We start from the raw sequence: 23780 nt of genomic DNA on the forward strand, positions 1-23780 counted from the left end.
ATTACGTCTCAAACACACTTTTTGAATTCTAAAGAATGTATTTCCATTACAATTACATGGCCTCCGTCGTAAATAGGAAGGCGGATTAAAATTAATTCTTACCAGAATAGTTTTGTAATAAACAGTCTGATTGTTATACAATGGCTTGACTCTTTTCCTCATGAAACACCCTCTAAGCTTCCGGTTCATTTTTTCGCATTCAATTCCATCCATAAAACCTTTATTGGTGTCTGCTCCCAGTTATCGCATCCATACAGATATTTATGACTTTCTAATTCTATTGCTTTCTTCAAGTCGATTCTATATACTGATTATTATGGTACCTACAAAATCGGTTGGAATTATATAACTATGTTTTCCTCATTTCGTAAATCAATAACGTGATATTGTTTAAAACTAATCATTTCGTAAAACAACGTGATGTTGTTTTAAACTAATCATTTCGTAAAACAATAAAGCGATATTTTTTAAAACTAATCATTTCGTAAAACAATAACGTGATATTGTTTTAAACTAATCATTGCTTTTTCGTTAATGTCATTGTTTTGTGGAGCGACAATAAAACTTCAATACTTTAAAATTTGAAAATGGCGAAAGGAAGAAACGTGTCATTTATCCGATTCTTTGAAATATCAAAATAAAAGAAAATCCTTCACTCATTAAAATAAAGCGAAATGATTTGAATTCAAATAAAATTTTATTATTAATAATAGAATTTCTGGTATTTGCTTCCATATAACCCCCTCCCTCAAAAATAAAAGGATTGAATATCAAGTAGGCTGATATAGTACCACAGAATAGATTCTACATTAATCCTCCATTTCTGTAAGATGGATATCATGACTAACAATACCATACTATTAAACCAAAAGGTATGAGATTTCCTGAGATGATAGTCTCATGATATATACTACAATATCATCATAAAAGAGGGTGAGAAAATGATATCATCACAACGGAACTTATACTACACTATCGTCCCAAATACAAAGGTAATAACCGAGTGAATGATCTCATAATAACAGAACATATACTTAAATATCATCCCCAAAGAAGAGTATAATTCCAGGGAAGATGGTTTCATAACAATGGAAAATATATTACACCACCGCCAAAAAATGTGTTTATCCCAATTGAATGGCGGCATAACAACAGAAAATATACTTTCTCCAACAGTAGGAGATAATGCATGAAAGGAAGGTATACTAACAACATAACTGATATTAGACTTGAATTAAGAATTGAAAGGTAACTAATTAGTTTGATAGAGAAGCACAGTAAATAAAGCATTAAAATATAGTACAAATACTCAATTATTATTATTATTATTATTATTATTATTATTATTATTATTATTATTATTATTATTATTATTATTTCTTCTATGTGATTAATCGAAATATCTTTAAGGAATTGAAATAATCCAAAGTCGATTTTTTTCTTACCGTTGTCATCCGGAAATGAAACATAAGCCGGGCATTTCCGGACGACCGACTCGCCTGCCGGCGTACGTTCCCAACAGCTGAAACCATCCCAGTTGTGGTCGCAATGATTTCTCTCGGACAGCGTTTCATTCTGTTCCATTTCTATGGCTTCTTTCTCCTTTTGTAATTTGCAGCATTTTTCGCCGTTTTGTCTACAACTCTTCCAAGAGTTGCACTCCGATTCTGACAACATCATGCAACTCTCCTTACCAGGAGCAACTTTGTGTTTCCGAAAGAGGAAATAGAAACAGCTGAAACTAATAACACTTTTAAATTCTTCTATTGGAAGATTATTATCTTTGTATCGACAGGTATCCGTTGTGAATGCAGTAACAAACGACATCTGAAAAATGAAGGAAATTAAAATTAAATTAACAGAAATAAATTCGACATGTCATTAAGCAATCGCAACCACTTAATTGTTCATAAACTCTGAACATTTTTGTATGAATTTTCACCAGAAAAAAATACAAAATGGGTCTACACATTTTTTGTGAAGTTTTCTGTTCGTATGCAGATGGGATTGGTTGAACACATGAATAGGCTGAGTACACATTACTACGACGCTGGTTTTACGTTTCAGTACCCGAGTTCAAATCTCGCTTTAATCTAAATATTTTTTCATAACTGAATATGGGCTTACAAATGTATAGAAATTAACAAAACAACAAAAAGGATGACATGAATATTTTAAAAGACTAACCCCCAGAAAGTAGACGTAACGGGTATTCAACATTTATTCAAAGGGATTTTTGATTAAAATTAAAATATTGAATATCTTTTGCCGAAGCACAATATGAAAATACGTCCATTGTAGTTACGTAATCTCTTACATAAATATTAAGTAATGTAATTGTCCATAGAATTTCACAAATGAAACAAGCTGTACAGCTGGAAATGAACATACACCACTAAAAGTATTATATAATATTGTAGAATATTTAAAGAAGGAATTAGACGAATTTCAGAATTAAAGGGCATATATTGGATGATTATCCAGGGAAACATTTAACCGAATTTAATCCGTTCATGCCGCAGAAATAGTGGAAATGCTTGTGCAAAAGTAATCAGGATAAATTAGCAGAAAAGTAGATAAAAATGCTTTAAACACATATCAAAGAACTAATAGATATTTTCCAACCCATGTGTAAAACAGCGTTCAAGGAATGTGAGAACTAAATGATAAAATAAGGAAAGCGAGAATTAAGATAAAAAGTAAACCTAAAGTCAACTTGCTAGTGAAAAAGTAATGATCAACGGCTTTTGCAATAATGCAGTCATTTGCTATTGATTTTAAACAACGTGGAGATTACTGATAGAATCTAAGGAGATTTAAACTTAGAATCTAGAGAACGCCATTATTTATTATCATTGATGATCATATTTGTGAGAACGTTTAATGATAAATCGTAACAACAACAACAATAATAATAATAATAATAATAATAATAATAATAATAATAATAATAATTAGCTAACTTAAAAAATGTATTAACAATAACAAAATATTATGATAAAAATAATTTTATTATTTTAGTCACTCATAGGATATTTGATGCAGGCTTTAATATTTTAAAGGAGCAAAAAAATGTATTTATTAGTCAGTTTTTGTTAATAAAATCTAATAAAGAATTCCACAGAACTTTTTTCGGGAAAAACTAATTTATTTTATAAGACGCATATCATACTTATCTCCATCATTTATTAACATATAAGTGTTTAATTTATTAATATATAAGTGTTTAATTTATTTATATATAAGTGTTTAATTATTAAACATATACGTGTTTAATTTATTAACATATAAGTGTTTAATTTATTAACATATAAGAGTTTAATTTATTAACATAAGTGTTTAATTTATTAACATATAAGTGTTTCGTTTATAAACATATAAGTGTTTCATTTATTAACATATAAGTGTTTAATTTATTAACATATAAGAGTTTAATTTATTAACATAAGTGTTTAATTTATTAACATATAAGTGTTTCGTTTATTAACATATACGTGTTCAATTTATTAACATATAAGTGTTTAATGTATTAACATATATGTGTTTCATTTATTAAAACATAAGTGTTTCATTTATTAACATATAAGTCTTTAATTTATTTACATATAAGTGTTTAATTTATTAATATATAAGTGTTTAATTTATTTACATATACGTGTCTAATTTATTAAACTATGAGTGTTTATACGTATAACATTTCAAGACGATGTTTATAAAATTCGAATAAAAATCTTTCCTAAATTTAAGTTAAAAATACATATACAATCAGAGCTTCAACGTTTTGCAAATAAAACACTAATCCAAAGTGCTCTGGTCAACATTTTATTGTAGAATAAAGACTGAAATCAAATAAAGAGGAAATATGCGTGAATAATTCGCAAATCAAAAAATATTTCACTAAACTTTATAAATTCATTAAAAGTTTTTGATTAAGATCTGTTATCTTCTGTTTATCTTACTCTTAACATGCAACCATTGTTCCTATTATATGGTTAATCGATATCCATTATTTTAACTTTTAGACGATGGGCCAGACCTTAGTAGTTTTCGGTATTTAAGGCGATGGGTCAGACCTTAGTAGTTTTTGGTATTTTAGACGATGGGCCAGACCTTAGTAGTTTTCGGTATTTTAGACGATGGGTCAGACGTTAGTAGTTTTCGGTATTTTAGACGATGGGTAAGCCCTTAGTAGTTTTCGGTATTGTAGACGATGGGTCAGACCTTAGTAGTTTTCGGTATTTAAGGCGATGGGTCAGACCTTAGTAGTTTTCGGTATTTGAGACGATGGTCAGACCTTAGTAGTTTTCGGTATTTTAGACGATGGGTCAGACCTTAGTAGTTTTCGGTATTTTAGACGATGGGTCAGACCTTAGTAGTTTTTGGTATTTTAGACGATGGGCCAGACCTTAGTAGTTTTCGGTATTTTAGACGATGGGTCAGACGTTAGTAGTTTTCGGTATTTTAGACGATGGGTAAGCCCTTAGTAGTTTTCGGTATTGTAGACGATGGGTCAGACCTTAGTAGTTTTCGGTATTTAAGGCGATGGGTCAGACCTTAGTAGTTTTCGGTATTTGAGACGATGGTCAGACCTTAGTAGTTTTCGGTATTTTAGACGATGGGTCAGACCTTAGTAGTTTTCGGTATTTTAGACGATGGGTCAGACCTTAGTAGTTTTTGGTATTTTAGACGATGGGCCAGACCTTAGTAGTTTTCGGTATTTTAGACGATGGGTCAGACGTTAGTAGTTTTCGGTATTTTAGACGATGGGTAAGCCCTTAGTAGTTTTCGGTATTGTAGACGATGGGTCAGACCTTAGTAGTTTTCGGTATTTAAGGCGATGGGTCAGACCTTAGTAGTTTTCGGTATTTGAGACGATGGTCAGACCTTAGTAGTTTTCGGTATTTTAGACGATGGGTCAGACCTTAGTAGTTTTCGGTATTTTAGACGATGGGTCAGACCTTAGTAGTTTTTGGTATTTTAGACGATGGGCCAGACCTTAGTAGTTTTCGGTATTTTAGACGATGGGTCAGACGTTAGTATTTTTCGGTATTTTAGACGATGGGTCAGACGTTAGTAGTTTTCGGTATTTTAGACGATGAGTCAGCCCTTAGTAGTTTTCGGTATTTTAGACGATGGGTCAGAACTTAGTAGTTATTGGTATTTTAGACGATGTGTCAGACCTTAGTAGTTTTCGGTATTTTAGACGATGGGTCAGACCTTAGTAGTTTTCGGTATTTTAGACGATGGGTCAGACCTTAGCAGTTTTCGGTATTTTAGACGATGGGACATACCTTAGTAGTTTTCGGTATTTTAGACGATGGGTCAGACCTTAGTAGTTTTCGGTATTTTAGACGATGGGTCAGACCTTAGTAGTTTTCGGTATTTTAGACGATGTGTCAGACCTTAGTAGTTTTCGGTATTTTAGACGCTGGGTCAGACCTTAGTAGTTTTCGGTATTTTGGACGATGTGTCAGACGTAGTAGTTTTCGGTATTTTAGACGATGGGTCAGACCTTAGTAGCTTTCGGTATTTTAGACGATGAGTCAGACCTTAGTATTTTTCGGTATTTTAGACGATGTGTCAGACCTTAGTAGTTTTCGGCATTTAAGACGCTGGGTCAGACCTTAGTAGTTTTGGGTATTTAAGACGATTAGTCAGACCTTAGTAGTTTTTGGTATTTTAGACGATGGGTCAGCCCTTAGTAGTTTTCGGTATTTAAGACGATTAGTCAGACCTTAGTAGTTTTTGGTATTTTAGATGATGGGTCAGACCTTAGTATTTTTCGGTATTTTAGACAATTGGTTGGACCTTAGTAGTTTTCGGTATTTTAGACGATGTGTCAGACCTTAGTAGTTTTCGTTATTTTAGACGATGGGTCAGACCTTAGTAGTTTTCGGTATTTTAGACTATGGGTAAGCCCTTAGTAGTTTTCGGTATTTTAGACGATGGGTCAGCCCTTAGTAGTTTTCGGTATTTCAGACGATGGGTCAGACCTTAGTAGTTTTCGGTATTTTAAACGATGAGTCAGACCTTATTAGTTTTCGGTATTTTAGACGATGTGTCAGACATTAGTAGTTTTCGGTATTTTAGACGATGTGTCAGACCTTAGTAGTTTTCGGTATTTTAGATGATGTGTCAGACCTTAGTAGTTTTCGGTATTTTAGACGATGTGTCAGACCTTAGTAGTTTTCGGTATTTTAGACGATGTGTCAGACCTTAGTAGTTTTCGGTATTTTAGACGATGTGTCAGACGTAGTAGTTTTCGGTATTTTAGACGATGTGTCAGACCTTAGTAGTTTTCGGTATTTTAGACGATGTGTCAGACCTTAGTAGTTTTCGATATTTTAGACGATGTGTCAGACCTTAGTAGTTTTCGGTATTTTAGACGATGTGTCAGACCTTAGTAGTTTTCGGTATTTTAGACGATGTGTCAGACCTTAGTAGTTTTCGGTATTTTAGACGATGTGTCAGACGTAGTAGTTTTCGGTATTTTAGACGATGTGTCAGACCTTAGTAGTTTTCGGTATTTTAGACGATGTGTCAGACCTTAGTAGTTTTCGGTATTTTAGACGATGTGTCAGACGTAGTAGTTTTAGGTATTTTAGACGATGTGTCAGACCTTAGTAGTTTTCGGTATTTTAGACGATGTGTCAGACCTTAGTAGTTTTCGGTATCAGAAGGATAAAGCAGATATTCAGAGTTTCATGCAGACAATTGAGTCTATGCAAAATCCATTTTCATATTATAAAAAAGAATTAACATTTCATCAGGTCAAGTAGCAGCATCTGAAATTAAAGATGCCATTTTGACAGCACATGCAAGGTTGTAATATTTCAAAGTTTGTTCAACAACGAATAATTTTTAAAAATAGGGAATTGAATGCACCAATAAAATCAATTAAAATAAAAACTTTTAGCTATCTTGACAAAAACAAAACATTTACAACAAAAGAGCAAAAAAAAAGCAGATAAAGACCTTTATCTGATTGAAAGCAAATAAAGACCTTCTCACTAGGCTTCTTATAGTAGCAAGAACCCGAAAAGTTGATCTGGGAGAAATCTTTTCACATTGTCTTTCAGGGTTCCCAACCAGCCTAAGTAACCTTGATGGTTTTTTAGTGTACCAACTAAACGGTTTAATTTCATTATCTTCTTGTAAAGTTTCCTGATATAAAAATTAATAATATTCCAAAAAATGCAGCACTGATTTAAGATGAACTAGCAGTGACACAACCGCTTTCAAACCACGTTCCATCAAAGTTTAGTGGGCTAAGCATCTATATTTTTAGATATGTAATTAAGCTTGATTCTTTTTATATGTGACCAGGAGTCGACATTGTTTGTGATAAGTATAATCCATGGAGTATTAAAGACGCTGCAAGAAGACGCTGTTTGATTCCCCCACCCCTCTCTTGCGTGCTCTGAATGAAAAACAAAAAACACCGATAGAATTTCGAAAATTCTTTATGTCTGGCAACAATAAAGAATCTCTAATTTTATTTATGTTGATGCATTGGAAGAAATTGCCAGCAGAAGAATTTCACGGAAAAAGTGTGATTGCTGGATTTAGCCAAGGATGTTTCATGTTGTGTCCTCATAGTGACACGAATGATGTAATCACAGAAACTTTGACAGAAGTAAGAACTGCCCATGAAGAAACATAATTAAGACTTCAGATACGGATGTTTTTCTTCTCTGCCTTGCTCAACAAAATGATTTAAACTCTGATTTATATATGGCAACTAATACCAGCCGATCATCTTGTTTGCTCTCTATTAAATCAATTGCAAGGAAATGCGAACTTGCTATTTCAAGTGCCTTACTTTCTTTGCATGTATTTACTAAACTATAATTCATGAAAATAAAACCATTTGAATGAAAAAAAACAGAAGTCCTTCAAACTTTCACACTGTTAGGTTGCAACTGACACCTGGCAGACAATTTGTTCCAGAAAAAAGAAAAATGTGTGTGCGCTGTCTTTGGACAGAGACATGTTTGTTCTCTTAATACTTCCCGTTTTTATATTTTTTCACGTGACTGGAAAATTTGATAATACTTTACCACCTTGTCAAAATAGTTTACGATTACATGAAGAAACACCAAATTATCAGGTTGCTATTTGGCGGCAACATCTTTGCATTAATATTAATGCTCCTTCTCCCACAAACCATGGCTGGAAATGTGAAGATAAAGCACCATTTATTTTTATTGGAGCAAACTTCCAAAAATTCCATCAACAGTAATCAACTTAGTAAAGTGTAACTGCAAGGACAGCTGTGACTCGTTGTTCTTGTGTTCGTCAAATACTGCCTTGTACCGACCTTTGCCAGTGTGTAGATTGTTTTAATGTAGTTAAAAAATAATGAAATGCAGCAGTTCGATGAGATAGAAGATTCTGACGCCTTTAATGGCGAATGATAAAATGAGTTTTCAGGATTAGAGGACAATCAATTATTTTAACATTTCTTGTCTAAATACATTACTTCATAACAATTTTTAAAATATAACTGAGAAAAAAATACCATATTATTTTATATATATACTAGCAGAACTACCCGTCGTTGACTGGCTTAAAAAAAAAGAGGGGGTTGTAAAGAAATAGGTTTTGATATAAATTTTTTTACCCTAAGCAAAATATGATGAAAGTAAAGATAATTTTCGCGAAAATATATTTTTTTTATATCAGCTTTGTTTCCATTCGTAGCCAAGAGTGACCAACAAAATGATGTTTTCTTACAAAGAGAAAATGTTATATATATAATAATATAAATATACAAGAAATAAATGTTACCATAGTCACTAAAAGTTACTTTTATGGTAGAAAAGTTCATTGGTTTATATTTTTAAGTAATTTGTATAACTAATTTTTTTTTAAATTCACGAACCGGTTTTAAAATATCAAAATGGCAGCGACTTTTAAATGGAGAGCCGCGTTTTCAATTTGAAGGAGAGGCACCTGAGCATTCTGTGTTAACAATTTAAGAGAGTCCCGTCAACTTAAGGAATATTTATAAACATATTTTAATGTTTTCCGTTATTTTGCGCTTGAGGAATATTCGATTATGGCATGTGTAGTTTATATAAACATTTATTTAAGTAGTTATTGCCTAAAATTTCGTTTTAATTTCGGTTCGCTGAAATTATTTCAAGTAAAGAACATTAAAAACTATTTAAAAAAAACATGAACTGAACTTTTATTGACTATGGTAACATTTATTTCATGTATATTCATTTTTTCGGGTAGTCGTTTGTTGGCTTTTTTTGCTAAACACTCTTACTAAATAATATCGACGAAATATCGAAAAACAAAGAAACAAAAACAGTTTGGAAAAATAATGAAGCTTTACTTACTTTAGAAAAATAATCCGAAACAGCAAAATGGAATATTAAAAAGTAAACACGTAAGTACTTTAGTTTTTTTTACAGCAAAGAATCGATATGAATATGAACAGGAAGAAAATAGCGCCCTTTTCAAGCAGAACAGCTTCGTTTCAGTTTTACAGTATTGAACGGTTTGTATTGCACCGTCAGATTCAGGGTTGTACTAATGTAATGTAAAGAACACGCAGAAAGGGTTGTAATCAACTTAATTCCTTCTAGTACACTGACAAAAAAGCTTAAACAGATATATAAATAAAAATAAAAAGGTTATGTAAATGTTTTTAAAAGACACGTAATCACGTGAGCAGAATTTTTTCCTTCTTTTGACACGATAACAAGTAACGTTCTTAATTTTTATTATTTATCTATTTATTTATTTTCGAAAGAGTGCCAGGTGCAAGTGGAGAAGGAAAAAACAGAGTTATGCAAAATTTATGTCGAGAATTGTCTAAAGTTCCGACTGTGTTTTTTTTGGCTTTCACTTTAATAAGAACGTGAATATATGAGGTGAATGTATTCGACAATATGATTCAACTAAAAAAATGAATAAAAGCTAACGTGAATTAAGATTAAAGTTAAGGTGTTATCGTGGATTCTCACCCCTTTTAAAAAACTTTGTTAAACTTTGTGACATATTTACATTCTATGGAGGTCAGGCGCGAACGAACACTCAATAATTTTATTATACCATATTTTTTCAAACTGAAACATAATTATCAAAGTATACTTACGCAAATAGATATGAAAAGTATTTATTAAAGTTTGTGCAATATTTCTATGGAGTACAGGCGCGAACGCTGACCCCACAATTTTGTTATACCATCCCTATTTAAGTTGAGAAATACTTATCAAAGTATTCTTAGGTACATCTATATCAAAAACACTTGTAAACGTTTTTTTTTGCATTTTTTAATTCCATACTTTGTGGGCCAGGCGCGAACGCAGACCCCACAATTTTTATGAACCACCGTTCTGCCAGATCAAACATACCCATTCCTAATCCTCGATACATCTTCTATCATTCTATTTAATCAGTTTTTTAAAAAAAAGTAAACCATATAGGAGCCTATTCGTGAGCAGACACACCCACACACATACACACACAGACATTCAGCTTTATCTTCTCTATATAAATAAAATGAACTCATTTTTTCCCGTCTGATTTTGACATTAATAGGATTAAAAATCAAGATATTTCATGCAAATATAATATGCACAAATGGCAGAACAATATCTGAGGTGTGTTATAGGCTTATTATTTCTCAAATTCCTCGATAATCTTAGATTTCTATACTTTTTCTGCTGAGAAGTCACGGCCAAAATCGGTTAAGATCAATGGAAGTGGTAAAATATTTTCTCTCTAATAAATTCCTCCTCCCCCTGCCACCACTTAACACCGTTTGGGGATCGTTCACAAGGAACAGTTGAGAAGAGAACACCGGTTTGGCTTCGTAGTTCTTTTATGTGAAGTTATTTAAAATCGCTAAACTAAGCTGAAGTGCTCTGTGGCGTAGTGGTTAGCGTGCTGGACAATTCACATTATATTTTCATGTTTGCGCCGACCTACCGTAGTCGTTTTTTTTTTCCTAAACAACTGGAATGGACTTTTCTTGGTGGCCGAACTGTTAACGTTGCAGATGTTTTTTTTTTTTTCACACTTTATTTTCCTACTTTTACTCATGACTCCGGGTTTGATCCTTCCTACTTACCTACCATAACATATTTTAAAAATCCCCCGCCCCGTCCCGGAAACAAACACTCGGGCAACGCCGGGTGCCCCCGCTAGTATTATATATATAGTCAAAGTTGGTCTACGCATTACGGTTTGTATATCAGGCAATGCTCATATGTGACAAAATAACATCCAAAAGTAAATGGTCGTCCAAAATGAAGAAAAGTCATTCAATCACCGGAAATATTTGAAAACAGTTTTTCCATCTATGATTTTTGAAGGGGACAAGATTTGGAGACATATATAAATGCTTTTCATGTTTTTTTATCAAATGAATGTAAATTGTTGTGTTTTATAAGAAATTGATAAGACAATAGAAAGTAACGTTTTCGTTGATATGACTTCACACAAGTTATTTTATTCGCTGAAATTCCTACTATAATAAATAAACACATCATATAAAAGAATAGACATATCAACTTCTTGTTGATACACTTTAACATGTTAAACAACTGATTTAAATTTCACTTCACATAAAGTGAACCATGAAAATGGACCTTTTCTATAAATGACCAATCCTGTCTTATCTCCTCTTTTCTGAAGCAGTGCGCACATTTAGCCTGAAGATCACTTCATATTGGAAATCAGCACAAAAATACTACTAGAAACACATGAGATTTTCTCATGCGAATAAAATGTTTACCAACTCAATAACTAAGCCCGTTCTTAGCCTCATGCCCATAGTTTATTCAGCAGTCACTCCGATATCATATTTAATTTGTCTACTAGTTTAAAGTGTCCCTTACACTTTTCTTTAGTCATTCATAAAATAAAACTTCATTTTAGTCATTTATAAAATAAAACTTCATTTTAGTTATTTATAAAAGAAAACTTCATTTTAGTCATTCATAAAATAAAACTTCATTTTAGTCATATTAATAATAAAACTGGAAACAAATAAATAAAAATGTCGGTATTTTTTTCTTTTTTTAACAAAAATTTATTACCGTTCTTCTTGTTTCGACTTAAAAGTCTCACCATCACCCACATTGCCCGTGTACACTTTTCCTCTCCGATGCCACGCTGACCGCAGCCAGCTATCTCTTGCCTTCTCTTTACACTCCCATTTTCTTCAACGTCCAATTTGTGTCTCTCCTGAGCACGTGCTGTACTTTTCTATCTTTTTTCCTTCTTCTTCTCGAACACATATTCTAATTTACATACGCGCATTTTTCGGCTTCTTCTCCTGCTAATCCCCTCGCAAGCCAGCCATCCTTCTCTGCTGTCGACATCTTTTCACGCGCTCATAAGCACTATGCAAGACTCTTTTAACCGTTCTTAAGCGTAGAAATGCAACAGTTACGTTTTTACAACTGGAGCATGCCAGTTGATTTCTAAATGGGAGAAATATTTAAGACATAGCACATGAAATAGGATGGAGAACGGGAATGATGGGTGCCGTTTCAAGATAGTTTGGAGGGGAACTAAAGCAAACAACAGACATGTATGTTATCTGAAAACATAAACCCATTTATATATTCCAATAACATAGAAGAATAAACATAAAAACAATTGTTAGCGTTTCATGGACATGATAAATGAATAATTAAACGAACAAATGTTGCACTTCAGTTTATTAACTGGTATTATAATGGAAACTCGAGATTTAAAAAAATATTTGCATAAGTTAGATTGGAGCTAACTCCAGTTGTAAACAAAATCACCCATATGAGTTTAAATATATTTTAAAGCACTTACGATTAATATAATTTTTGGTTCTAAAGTTGTTCATTTATACGTGATTTTATAAATAAACAAAAATACCTTAATGATACTACTATATAGTTGCAATGGAACTATAGAACTAATATATATTGTAATTCTATAATTAAAAATATATATATATTACATTTTCACCCCAAACAAGGCACATTGCCACTTTGTTGTAAGGGGCTACTATCAGGGGCATAAGCATCAGGGGTACTGTGTAGGAAGTTGGGCAGCAAGATGTCGGTTCACGTTGCACTTGAACTTCTGCACGTCAGTACAGTCGGGGAAGCAGGAACCCGGAAGGGAATTCCAAAGTCTAGCTGTTCTGGGGAAGAAATTACTGGAGTAGAAAGCTCTCTTGCATCTATGGATCTCTACTGTGAAGGGGTGGGATTTAGCTGGTTGTCGGATTTGTCGGGGGTATTTACGTCGAGGGGGCACAAGTGCTTGCAGTTTGTCAGATCATTCACCGTTAAAGTACTTGTAGAACAGGCAGAGAGATGCAACATTTCGTCGATGTGACAGAGGCTGAAGTTTAGCTGACAATTCAGGACCTATCAGATTGGCGACTCTTTTGAACTTTGTCTAGGAGCGAGAGACTAGTGGCAGATGCACCAACCCAAATGTGGCAACAATACTCCATGCATGGGCGAATGGTGGCCTTATGGAGATATAGGATACTGTCAGGCGTTAATAGCTTTTTAGCACGGTAGAGAGAACCCACCTTCTTCGCAGCGGTCCTGGCAATGTTCTCAATGTAATTTTTCCAATTCATGTTTCCTGTGAACGTTAGGCCAAGGAGTTTAAAAGATGTACTTTCAGATAAAGAGTCTTTGGCCATTGCTATTGGCGGTAGGGAAGGTTTCTTATAATTATTGAAGAAAACAAGTTTAGTCTTGGCATCATTAAGGTGATCATCAATTTTTGTCCCCATTCCACTACGGATCGGATGTCTTCCTCTAGTGTGTCTGCCATTTCTTTAGATATATGTTCATTTGTGTTCCTGTCGTGTCTGTTATAGAGCATGGTGTCGTCAGCATACATACCCATCTCATAGACAATTTTGTCAGGGAGGTCATTTTTGCATATTAGGAATAACAGAGGTCCAAAGATAGACCCCTGAGACACTCCCGCATTTATATCATATTGTTTAGATGTACGACCGTCAAGGACAACCTGGATTTTTCTCTTATCTAAGAAGGATCTAATTATGTTATGCATTTTTCCAGTGATGCCGTATGATCTGATTTTCTTGAGAAGACCCTCATGCCATACCCTGTCAAAAGCCTTAGATATATCTAGAACCACCGCTCTACTCTCCCCCCGCTTTGTCCAGTGACGTACATTCTGAGATTACAGTTAGGATGTCTGCTGTGGAAGGAGCTTGCCTAAATCCATATTGTTGGTCAGTTTAGCATCTGTAAGACTAGAGCTTGGTTAATTACGGTCTCAAATATTTTGGCGAAAGTGGGAGGAGGCTAATGGTCCGATAATTCTTTCGCCAGAATTCTTGAAAACTGGAACTACAGAAGCAGCATTATTAAATAACAGCGTATGCACAAACACACACGCAAAACATGTCGCAAAATTATATATTGAAAAACAATTACACATTTATACACACATCGGTTCCAAACAGAGCATAGAAACATTATAAAAGTATCAAGTCATACTACCAAGGCTGAATATATATTAACAAGCAACATCCAATATGCACTTTTAATATGACTCAAAACAAAAACCTTCGTGATTCATTTGCCAAATGGATACCGCCACGACTATTGATTGTGTGAAGGTGAGTCCTAATACTAAGACAAAATAATAATTGACAGTGAATAACCAAACATATATCGTAAAACTAACAATAATACATGTGTAGTTTACAACACACACACACCCACACATACACACCCATATATATATACATATATATATATATATATATATATACATATATATATATATATATATATATATATATATATATATATATATAAAGAGAGGGCGAAAGAAAGAGAAGGGGATACAAATATTTCTATGCGCTAAAACGTTTTAATCCTAAATACTACACAATTATGCAGAATACAGAAACACTGCATGAAATGATTTAAGCAATAAATGAAACCAATTATCTAATACGAAAACAAAAAGTAATCAGTAATTAATTGGTGTTCGTTTTTTTAAAGAAATATACAAAATTAGTTAACTATTATGCAGTCGCTCGCATATCCATAGTAAGAAGTTGGTTCTACTAACTTTTGAATAGAAAACGTAGATTTTTAATACCAGTGTGAAATAGAGAAACTTATATATACGCGCATACATACAATATATATATATATATATATATATATATATATATATATATATATATATATAAAGTTTAGTTGATCTAAACATATATATGTGGATATTTGATTTACGTAGAATCCGTTTTAAAAATCTCCCGTTGGATAGACTTAAAATCACTTTTACTTATCGAAGCAAATAGTATTGTATCATGAATATATTCTCGTAACTACGTTACTAATAGATTACTAACAAAAACTTTATTTCTACAAAACATAAAATGTCAAACTAAAGTTCATAAGCTAGATAAAAATAATTCAGCAGAAAAAAAATCCAAATTAGAAAAATTGCCAAATTTACAAAACAACCCCCTCCAAAAAAAAAAAAAATGCTCGAATCAAAAACTTTTTTTACTTTTCAATTAATCATTTATAATGAGTTTCTTAATCATAAAGCGTGTCGAGATATCTTAGTAATTTGGCATCTCAGTAATTGACTTGATGAAACTCATTACAAAAATATATTTTCTCTCATTTCAAAAAATGCATATTCTTGGAAAACATGTTGATATCCCCTCATTTTCGAAATAGCGAGTTAATGAAAAAGTACATTATATATATATATATATATATATATATATATATATATATATATATATATATATATATGTGTGTGTGTGTGTGTGTGTGTGTGTGTGTGTGTGTAAAATGAAAAGAAAATGTTGTTTATTTTCATGTATGTGTTGTGTACATGAGCTTAGAAAATTATATTGTTTTTATGTATGGATGTGAAAAACGATGAGTTAATGTAAGAAGTGTATGTATGCCTCTGTTAGAATTTCAGAGTGTGTGTATATGTGTGTGACATCGAATGTAAGTAACTTCATACCAGCTTTGTTCCAACGTCCGATGAAGGAGCACTTATCAAAATATGTCGACTGTTTTTTGAGTGCGTGCTGTCTAGACTGTCTGACTGTGTCAATAATTTCAATAGAACATGCGATCACATAAACTATTAAATCTAAGAAAGAAAGATTTCTTGATATATAATATGAACGTTAATTTTCTACTTCAATCTATTTTCATCTGACTCATCATGTATTTACTGATCTATGATGGTATATTAAACAGTTAAAACTCAGTTGCTTTGTTGTATATTTTTCATAAAGAACGATTATGGAACTTGGTCATTTTATCTCAATAAAATCTTCTGGTTAGAGAAAAGAAAGCGCCTTTTGTATTTTTCTATATCTTAACATTTTTGAACGAGGAAATAGATTCCGAACTGCATACGACATGCTGCAATGACATTTTCTAAAAATCCATTCTTTACATGTTTGTATTGTCTTCTATCACCTAAGAATTTAATTAATAAAATAATTAATATTTTAACATGAAAATCCTATTTAAAACGTAGCAATATCCGCAAACTGCACAAGTACTAAAATATGATCGCGTATCAATATTTACAGATTCAGTCTGCGATGGGTTGGGGCGTTTTATTTATAATTTTGCCATTCCGCAGTTTCGATTTGAAATTCCTAATCGAGCGATTGATTGATCTTATTTTCAAGTTCAATGGAAGATTTATGATATCATTGTTATTTAATTTCAGTAAACCGCAGAGATACATTGAGTTTAAAAAAATACTCTACTGCGATATCACATCATGTGTAGTTCGAAGTTGGGCCCCTCTTTTTATGCAAGTGATGCAATGCTGTATATATGCACATATTTTTACAAAACGTAATATTTTTAGAAAAATACGATGGTCACTTATCCAGGAAAATAAAACAACGTCAAACAATTGTTTTAAGGCAACCAGAATTTATTTCAGTAGAAAACGCAAGAATTGAATTGAAATCGAAAATCCTATGTAAACTACAGAAATACCAAAATATACTTAAGCATCGACAAATTGTTGAGGTGTATTAATTAGTGTTTTTACTGATTTTAGTTCTGTAGTTTATGGACTGTTGAACTTTCTGATAGAAATTTAAATTAAATGTAATATTTATGATACCTTTGTTTTATTAAATTTTAAGGTGATAGTACAGAATAGTTTACATGTCGATATCAGGTTTGTAAATAATAACGTTTTTATTTTTTTTTATTTCAACATGGTTTGTAAACTACAGAAATACATTAAATTCAAATCAAACAGCCTCTAAGTGTCACATAATTTGTATTTGTGTTGTGTGTTTTTAAAGGAATGCTGCATGTTAAAACATCGATATGACAAACGTCATATGTCTTCGTAGAAAATCGATAGATCAGTTATCGAAGAAAAAAGAGCAACATAAACCATAAAATATAGGAGAAGGAATTAATATACACGCGTTTATGTAGAGTGCAACACAAAGCTTCAGCTAATTTTCACGGAAGTTGGTGTACACAAAAAATAATTTCGTAGTTTAAATGAGTGAAAATTGCACCAATACGCCAGAGAATTGCTATTAAATATCATAGTGTAAGTTTTCGGCGGACGCGTCCACTCACGATGTATGCCGAATTTCAAAAGGAGTTCGAATCGTATTGCATGCAAATCAGTGATGGTTTCCTACGATATGCAAAATTCGAAAAATAGAAACAAAACGAATAAAACAATCTCGAATTCCATTTTCATCAGATGCATTTTTGCAAAAGTACACAATGACGGAAATACCTTTATTTTCATATAATAAAATGTAGGAATTACGTTTTAATAGCCTTTTAACAATTTTCATTCCTTCGCCTCATAAAAGCACTATATTAAAGTTCTAATGAATTTAAAACGATTAAACCTGCTGAGTTTAAAATCCATGCTGTAACAATTACGTATAGTCCATTCTTACCGAGGAACGAGTATCTTGTTCTAGATGTTGGCATACTTAATCAAATTCCCACGATGTTCAACTATTACACCGGTCAACAAATCCTACGGTTTATAAAGACGGGTGATAGATTTCATGTTCTTTTTGCAGAATGAAGACTTTCTGAAAAAAGAAAAACATTCATACGGGCATATTTATGAAGCATATTTAATAGTCAGATCTGTTACAAGTTTCTTAACTTTCTTACAGAAGTTATAGATAATTCTTCAGGAAAATAATAAAATTATTTCAAAACAATAAATCAACTTCAATTTAGTAAATACTTTAAGAAATGCCAATTTTGGAATATCAGTTGCCGTTTGTTGTGAATTAAAAATAATTATAAAGTCAAATTAACTAATGCTCTTAGAAAATGGTTAGAATGCACCTGTTACGTATTTGTTGTGGCCGGTTGTTCAATATACATTCGCCCTGTCTATATAATGTAAACATCTACTTTTGTCGCTGGCAAAATACACACACTGACAGCGAAGCAAAAATCATAACTGTTGATTTAGAAAAATATATTGCTACTAGCAGGACCCGTGTACCGGCGGTGCCCGGTGGAAGTATGCCTTCCCCACCCTGTACAAAATAATTAAGTACGGCTGTTAGTAGTATCCACTGCCCGCCCACGATACTTGCATGCACACTTTGGCAGTTTGTGAATTGTATATATTTGTCGTTATATTTCTTACTAAAATTTAAATGAACCGTAATAAGAAAACACAACACTAAAACAGTAAATAAGAACACAATAAAGAACAGAACACATTAAATGTTAAAGCGATGTAGGATGGAGCATGCTGCATTCATGTTAGTATTTATTTTAGTTCAAGTATGCAGTTACAAAAGAAGACGCCCCTGTTATTATTTTAGTAAGAACGAATTACTATTTTTGTCAATGTGCGGTGTTGTTCAATCTACAGAGTGTGTTTGTTCCGAAAGCCGGTGTTAATATGAGGCGGTTGGAAAATAACAAACACCCCCAACCTCCCTATGTTGAGAACGGTCTTCGAAGTAAACACCGTTTGCATGTTGGACAACCAATGCACAATGAAAGAAAAAAAATCATGTAATAAATATGTGAATTATTCGCGATGTTAGAATAGCGTTTTCTTGTTGGCAATTATTTAAAAGTAATGAACGCTACTTAATATGTGACTGTTGGAATTACCCTTTTAAAGTAATTAAATATATGCAAATCTGTCCTAATATTGTATGTTCGCCGCTTATTTCATCACTAACAGAAATAAACTGCAAAGTGCATGAAAATGTGTTCGTAAATAAGTACTAATTCTGAGAACCGAAGTGTGTTTATGCGTAATAATGAGAAAGTGTTGTCGTCGTGGTTGTTGTCGTCGACGTCGTCGTCGGCGTCGTCCTCGTCGTCGGCAAAGTAAAAGAATTAACCGTGTTAGTTTATTAAGAAGATAACAAAATAGTAAATAGTTCGGTATCCTGTAAATGCGTACAGATACTTAGAAAAATGTAAAAGAAAAGAAATGAATAAGGAAGAAATAAAATAAATAAATATACGGCGTATTGGGTTTGTTGGATAAGCGTGTTATTGCTGTTATTTGTTTCAAATTAATTTAATCTATACAAATTCGATACAATACATTTGCAAAAGAATAAAAATATTGTGAAATTGTCTGGCAATTAATCAAAATGGCTGTTTTTTTTGTTTTTATGTGTGTGTGGTGTGTGGGGGGAGTTGTCCCTATGCACCAGAAAAAAAGTTTTTCACTTTAGGACCGACAATTTAGAATAGAATATTTCAGAATATTTCACTCAATGAAAAAGAAGTATTTCCTTTTAGTGCAAGTAAAACGAAAAGGGGAAAACTATTTCTCTCTGGTTAAAATATTGCATAAAGTTAGCAGCAAAAACAAAGGCAAAAACTTTTCACTTCATTTAGAAAAATGTTCAAATTTGCATACGAACCAACAGTCAACGAGTTACACTAGAATTATCCTCGCGGTGAAAATTGGGTCAACATTTTTCTCTTTTTTTTCTTCTTTCAATAGGCCACCAAATTATTTTTTAAATATTACAAAAATGGGTGTCGTACAGTTATTTTCAATTTAAATATTACAGACAAAAAGATTAACTTACAATTTAGGCGATAACTTTGCCATGTGTTCGTTTTCTTTTTTGTTTTTAGAACGTAATTGCCAGCAGACTTCTTAGCTTGTAAATCCGAAGTTATTTTGAAGTCAATTAGAAGTTTTTGTGGAGTTAACCCGTATGAAAGTCGAATCCGAGTTAACCCGTGTGAAAGTCGAATCCGATTTAACCCGTGTGAAAGTCGAATCCCTCGTCGCCAGATGTTATGGGGTTAAATGGTAATAAACGAAAGGAGCACAGGATTTTTAGGAACGAAACATGTATTCACATATTTTTTTTATTCAGTTTTCACTTTGAAGTAGGGGGCTACTATCGGGGACATAATTTGCGGGGGCATTATGACGGGAGATGAGTAGAAAGATGTTCACATTACACTTGGACTTTTGTATATATTACAGACAAAGTGATTTGAGTAATACAATTGCTCAACGGTTGGGCGTGCACCCGACCTCCTTGATCGCGTGCCAATCTCAGACTGCTGGGCTCCGGTACTCAATACAGGAAGTGATGTCGCCAGAGGAAGCGACGTCATGAGATAGTCCATTAATCCCATGGAGGTGCGTCTCCAACACTAAGTTTGATGAACTCTTCCTTACAGTCGTTGTGGAGTGCAAATACTATAGAATATCTACATAGTGTAAAGCCCACAAACCCCTCAAAGTGTACAAGGCTAGATACTATACCGTAATAGTGTTCGGCAATGTATGTGTGAGACTGACGCCATTTAACATTTATACTGAACGTTAGTTTATGAAGGGTGAGAATTGGTAATTCAGAATATGGAAATGGTTAGAGTTTAGCCAATTGAAGTGAACGAAATTATGCTGGGAGAGAATTCATTAAATCGGTAGAGTGTAAAGGAAAGATTATGTTACGTATATGTATCTAATAACCAGTTGATGGTGGCCAAAGCTCAACAAGGTTATAAAATATACAATTGGCACCGGTGCCAAGTGGTATCAGTGAGAGCACTTATTAAAGAAAGAGAAAAATAGGAATTTATTCCCCTGTACATATGAGGATTGTAATGGTGTTCTCAGCAGATATAATGTCACCTTTTATTAGTACGATTGAATATGGCAGAGATGGTGGTCGCAAGCTACTTAAGATAGTGGCTGTCAGGGTAGATATATTGAATTTGTATCTGGCATGTGTTGTTGAAAACCTACGTTACTTTGGTTCAGAGGGAAATTTCTGTGATCAAAATATTATATAGTAGATTATTTCACACTAACAAATCAGCTTTTCAGTGACAAATTATAATTCTGTATTTTGACGTTTCTGAAAGTCGCGGAAATGAGTTGTTGTCGGATGTCAAGCGGTGAAGAAATAGAGACGCAACCTCGCTGTCTCTAACCGACTGGCTACCTTTTTGTCTCTAATTTTTATTTATAAAAATTCTTTTCCTATTAGAATATTTAATATTTCCTTTGTCTATAATTTCAAGTTTTTGACCGATATCTGCTCATTTCTGGGTCAAATTATGCATTCTCTTAGACATGGTAAAACGTGCCGCTTCTTAATATTTGAATCCATTTGCATGTGTGCAGCCCACAAATGTATTTCTTCTCAGGGTTGCCTGCCAATATCTAACACATCTCTTACATAACTCATTATATATATGGTTGAAATAGTTGGATAGTCTATAGAGTTTTGGTAGAGCAACGCGTTTAAAAGAATGGTAACGCTTAAACATCAGCGAACATTTATTGATTATCGTAGTATTGTATGTAGTTCTCTTGGATTTATCTCTGCCACTGGACTACATAAACGCCTTCCAGTAAAGGTGGCATTTGATATTAAGCAACATTCGATTCTCTCTCTCTCTCTCTCTCTCTCTCTCTATATATATATATATATATATATATATATATATATATACATATATATATAGTGCAGTCGTACAGAAACGCGTTCATGAATGTCTTTTATTCTCTTGGGCAAAAATATTACAACTAACAAAGATTGCTTAAAGGGCAAGTTAATTGCATAAATCAATAGCATATTGCCAGTACATAGAATTGAAAAAATAATGTAAAGAAATTATTATTATAGTGTGCATACGTGACTGAATTAATGCATACGGTCGCGGATGTAGGGGATTGTTATAGCAAGGTGAAAACCAATTAAATCTAATGTATGGACTGATAATACTGAAACAGCTATGAAGAGACGCAACTCTCTAACTATGAGTTACAAAAATTTGTTTTCCACTTGTTGCATTGAATAATTCGTTTAAATAGGTATTGCGTTGAGACATTTGTATTCTATTTGGAAGAGTCTGAGATATGATCGAGATATCATGTTCGTTAGTTAAGAAACTTTCCAATCTCTGTTCGTTACTATTTACTTCTTCTCTACTGATGCAGAGTTAGCCACAAAGTCGTTTTTTGTTGTTGTTTTTTTGCATGGTGGATTGGGAAAGAAATTAAAAAAACAACTCAGACTAGAGTGATTTCTTTTTCGCAGACCGGGGATAGAAAGATAAAGTCTAATATGAGAACAGATACTACACTTGGTACATAGTCAGTAGGGAATCTGTGTTTGTCAGTACTGCAGAGAAAGTGTCATTTCGGAGTTATTCTACCCCCACTAGATTAGTTTTACTTCGAAGACTAATAGTTACGGTGTCAACGGAACATGCCAACCCCATAGTCTCCAGCAGAAATTGCTAGATTACTTCCATTTTATTATTAAATAACGCAGAACCGTTCGATATAGAGTTAAATCGACCAATGAAATTAAGTTGGACCTTGTCCATATCAAGCACAAAGTAAAAACAACTACCAACTGAGTAGCGTTCTTGCCATTTACAGATTCTTCATCTATGCCTATTATTGACAGAAAAGCGAGGAACAAAGGTGATCCACAGGAGAATTATCTTTCTGCGTGACTTCACTTGATTTTTCTTTGGATAATAATAGGATGGATTGAACTACGGTCAAATTTTATCAATTGATCGATAAAACGGCTGGCAGGAACTGAGATTGTAATAATAATACATTTTCTACATGTCGATTGGAAACACATCCATAATCTTCTTACACTTCCAAAGAATGCCGAAAAGAAGACTCTGCTTTATATTATTGCTATAATAATACAATTGTGTTCGATAAATATATATAAACATGGGTAAATGTTATATGCTTTTTGTATGATCACACGTGCATAAGTATAATTTTTTGCACGGACGCACGCACACACACACAAACACACACATATATATGTGTATGTGTGTATGTGTGTGTGTTAACACAAACAACCTGGAACTGTTCACAGAGTAAACCAAACCACTGTCATACTCAACCAAACAGCAAACTAAGCAACATAGTAAAAATAACAAAAACAATAAAAACGCCAATCCAGAAACCTAAACCTTTTTAATCTCTTAAAACTATATTCAACGCACAACACAAAGGTCCAAAAGATGCAATAAAGAACGATGTGGGGTTTGTGATATGGATGGAAATACATAACCATTAAAAATCCAACACAAATATCAAAAATAAAAAACAAACTAGATGCACCTAAAAAAATGTAGCATATATATTTAAATGCACAGCATGCGACACATTTTACATAGACGCCACCAAAACATTCAGCACCGAATTGCCTTACATAAAAACATTTTGTTAAAGTCATAAAAAACAAACTCTTGTTTGATTGGCAGCATATACATACATAGAAA

At 33.0% G+C, this 23780-nt stretch overlaps 1 protein-coding gene across 10 annotated transcripts in view; it reads right to left on the reverse strand.

Moving 5' to 3' along the window:
• LOC145247346 (calcitonin gene-related peptide type 1 receptor-like) overlaps positions 1 to 23780 on the reverse strand; it is a 987580-nt gene that overhangs the window by 333688 nt on the left and 630112 nt on the right. For all 10 annotated transcript variants that reach the window (XR_013863250.1, XR_013863251.1, XR_013863249.1 and 7 more), the window contains one exon: positions 1446 to 1827. Coding sequence is in view for 7 of the 10 variants with exons in the window: in XM_080109020.1 (XP_079965146.1) it covers positions 1446 to 1827 (382 nt within the window). In the remaining 3 variants the exon portion in view is untranslated. The remainder of the gene's footprint in view (positions 1 to 1445; positions 1828 to 23780) is intronic.

Source organism: Euprymna scolopes, chromosome 25, assembly GCF_053919585.1.
Source record: "Euprymna scolopes isolate OS-2025 chromosome 25, ASM5391958v1, whole genome shotgun sequence".
Lineage (NCBI taxonomy): Eukaryota > Metazoa > Mollusca > Cephalopoda > Sepiida > Sepiolidae > Euprymna > Euprymna scolopes.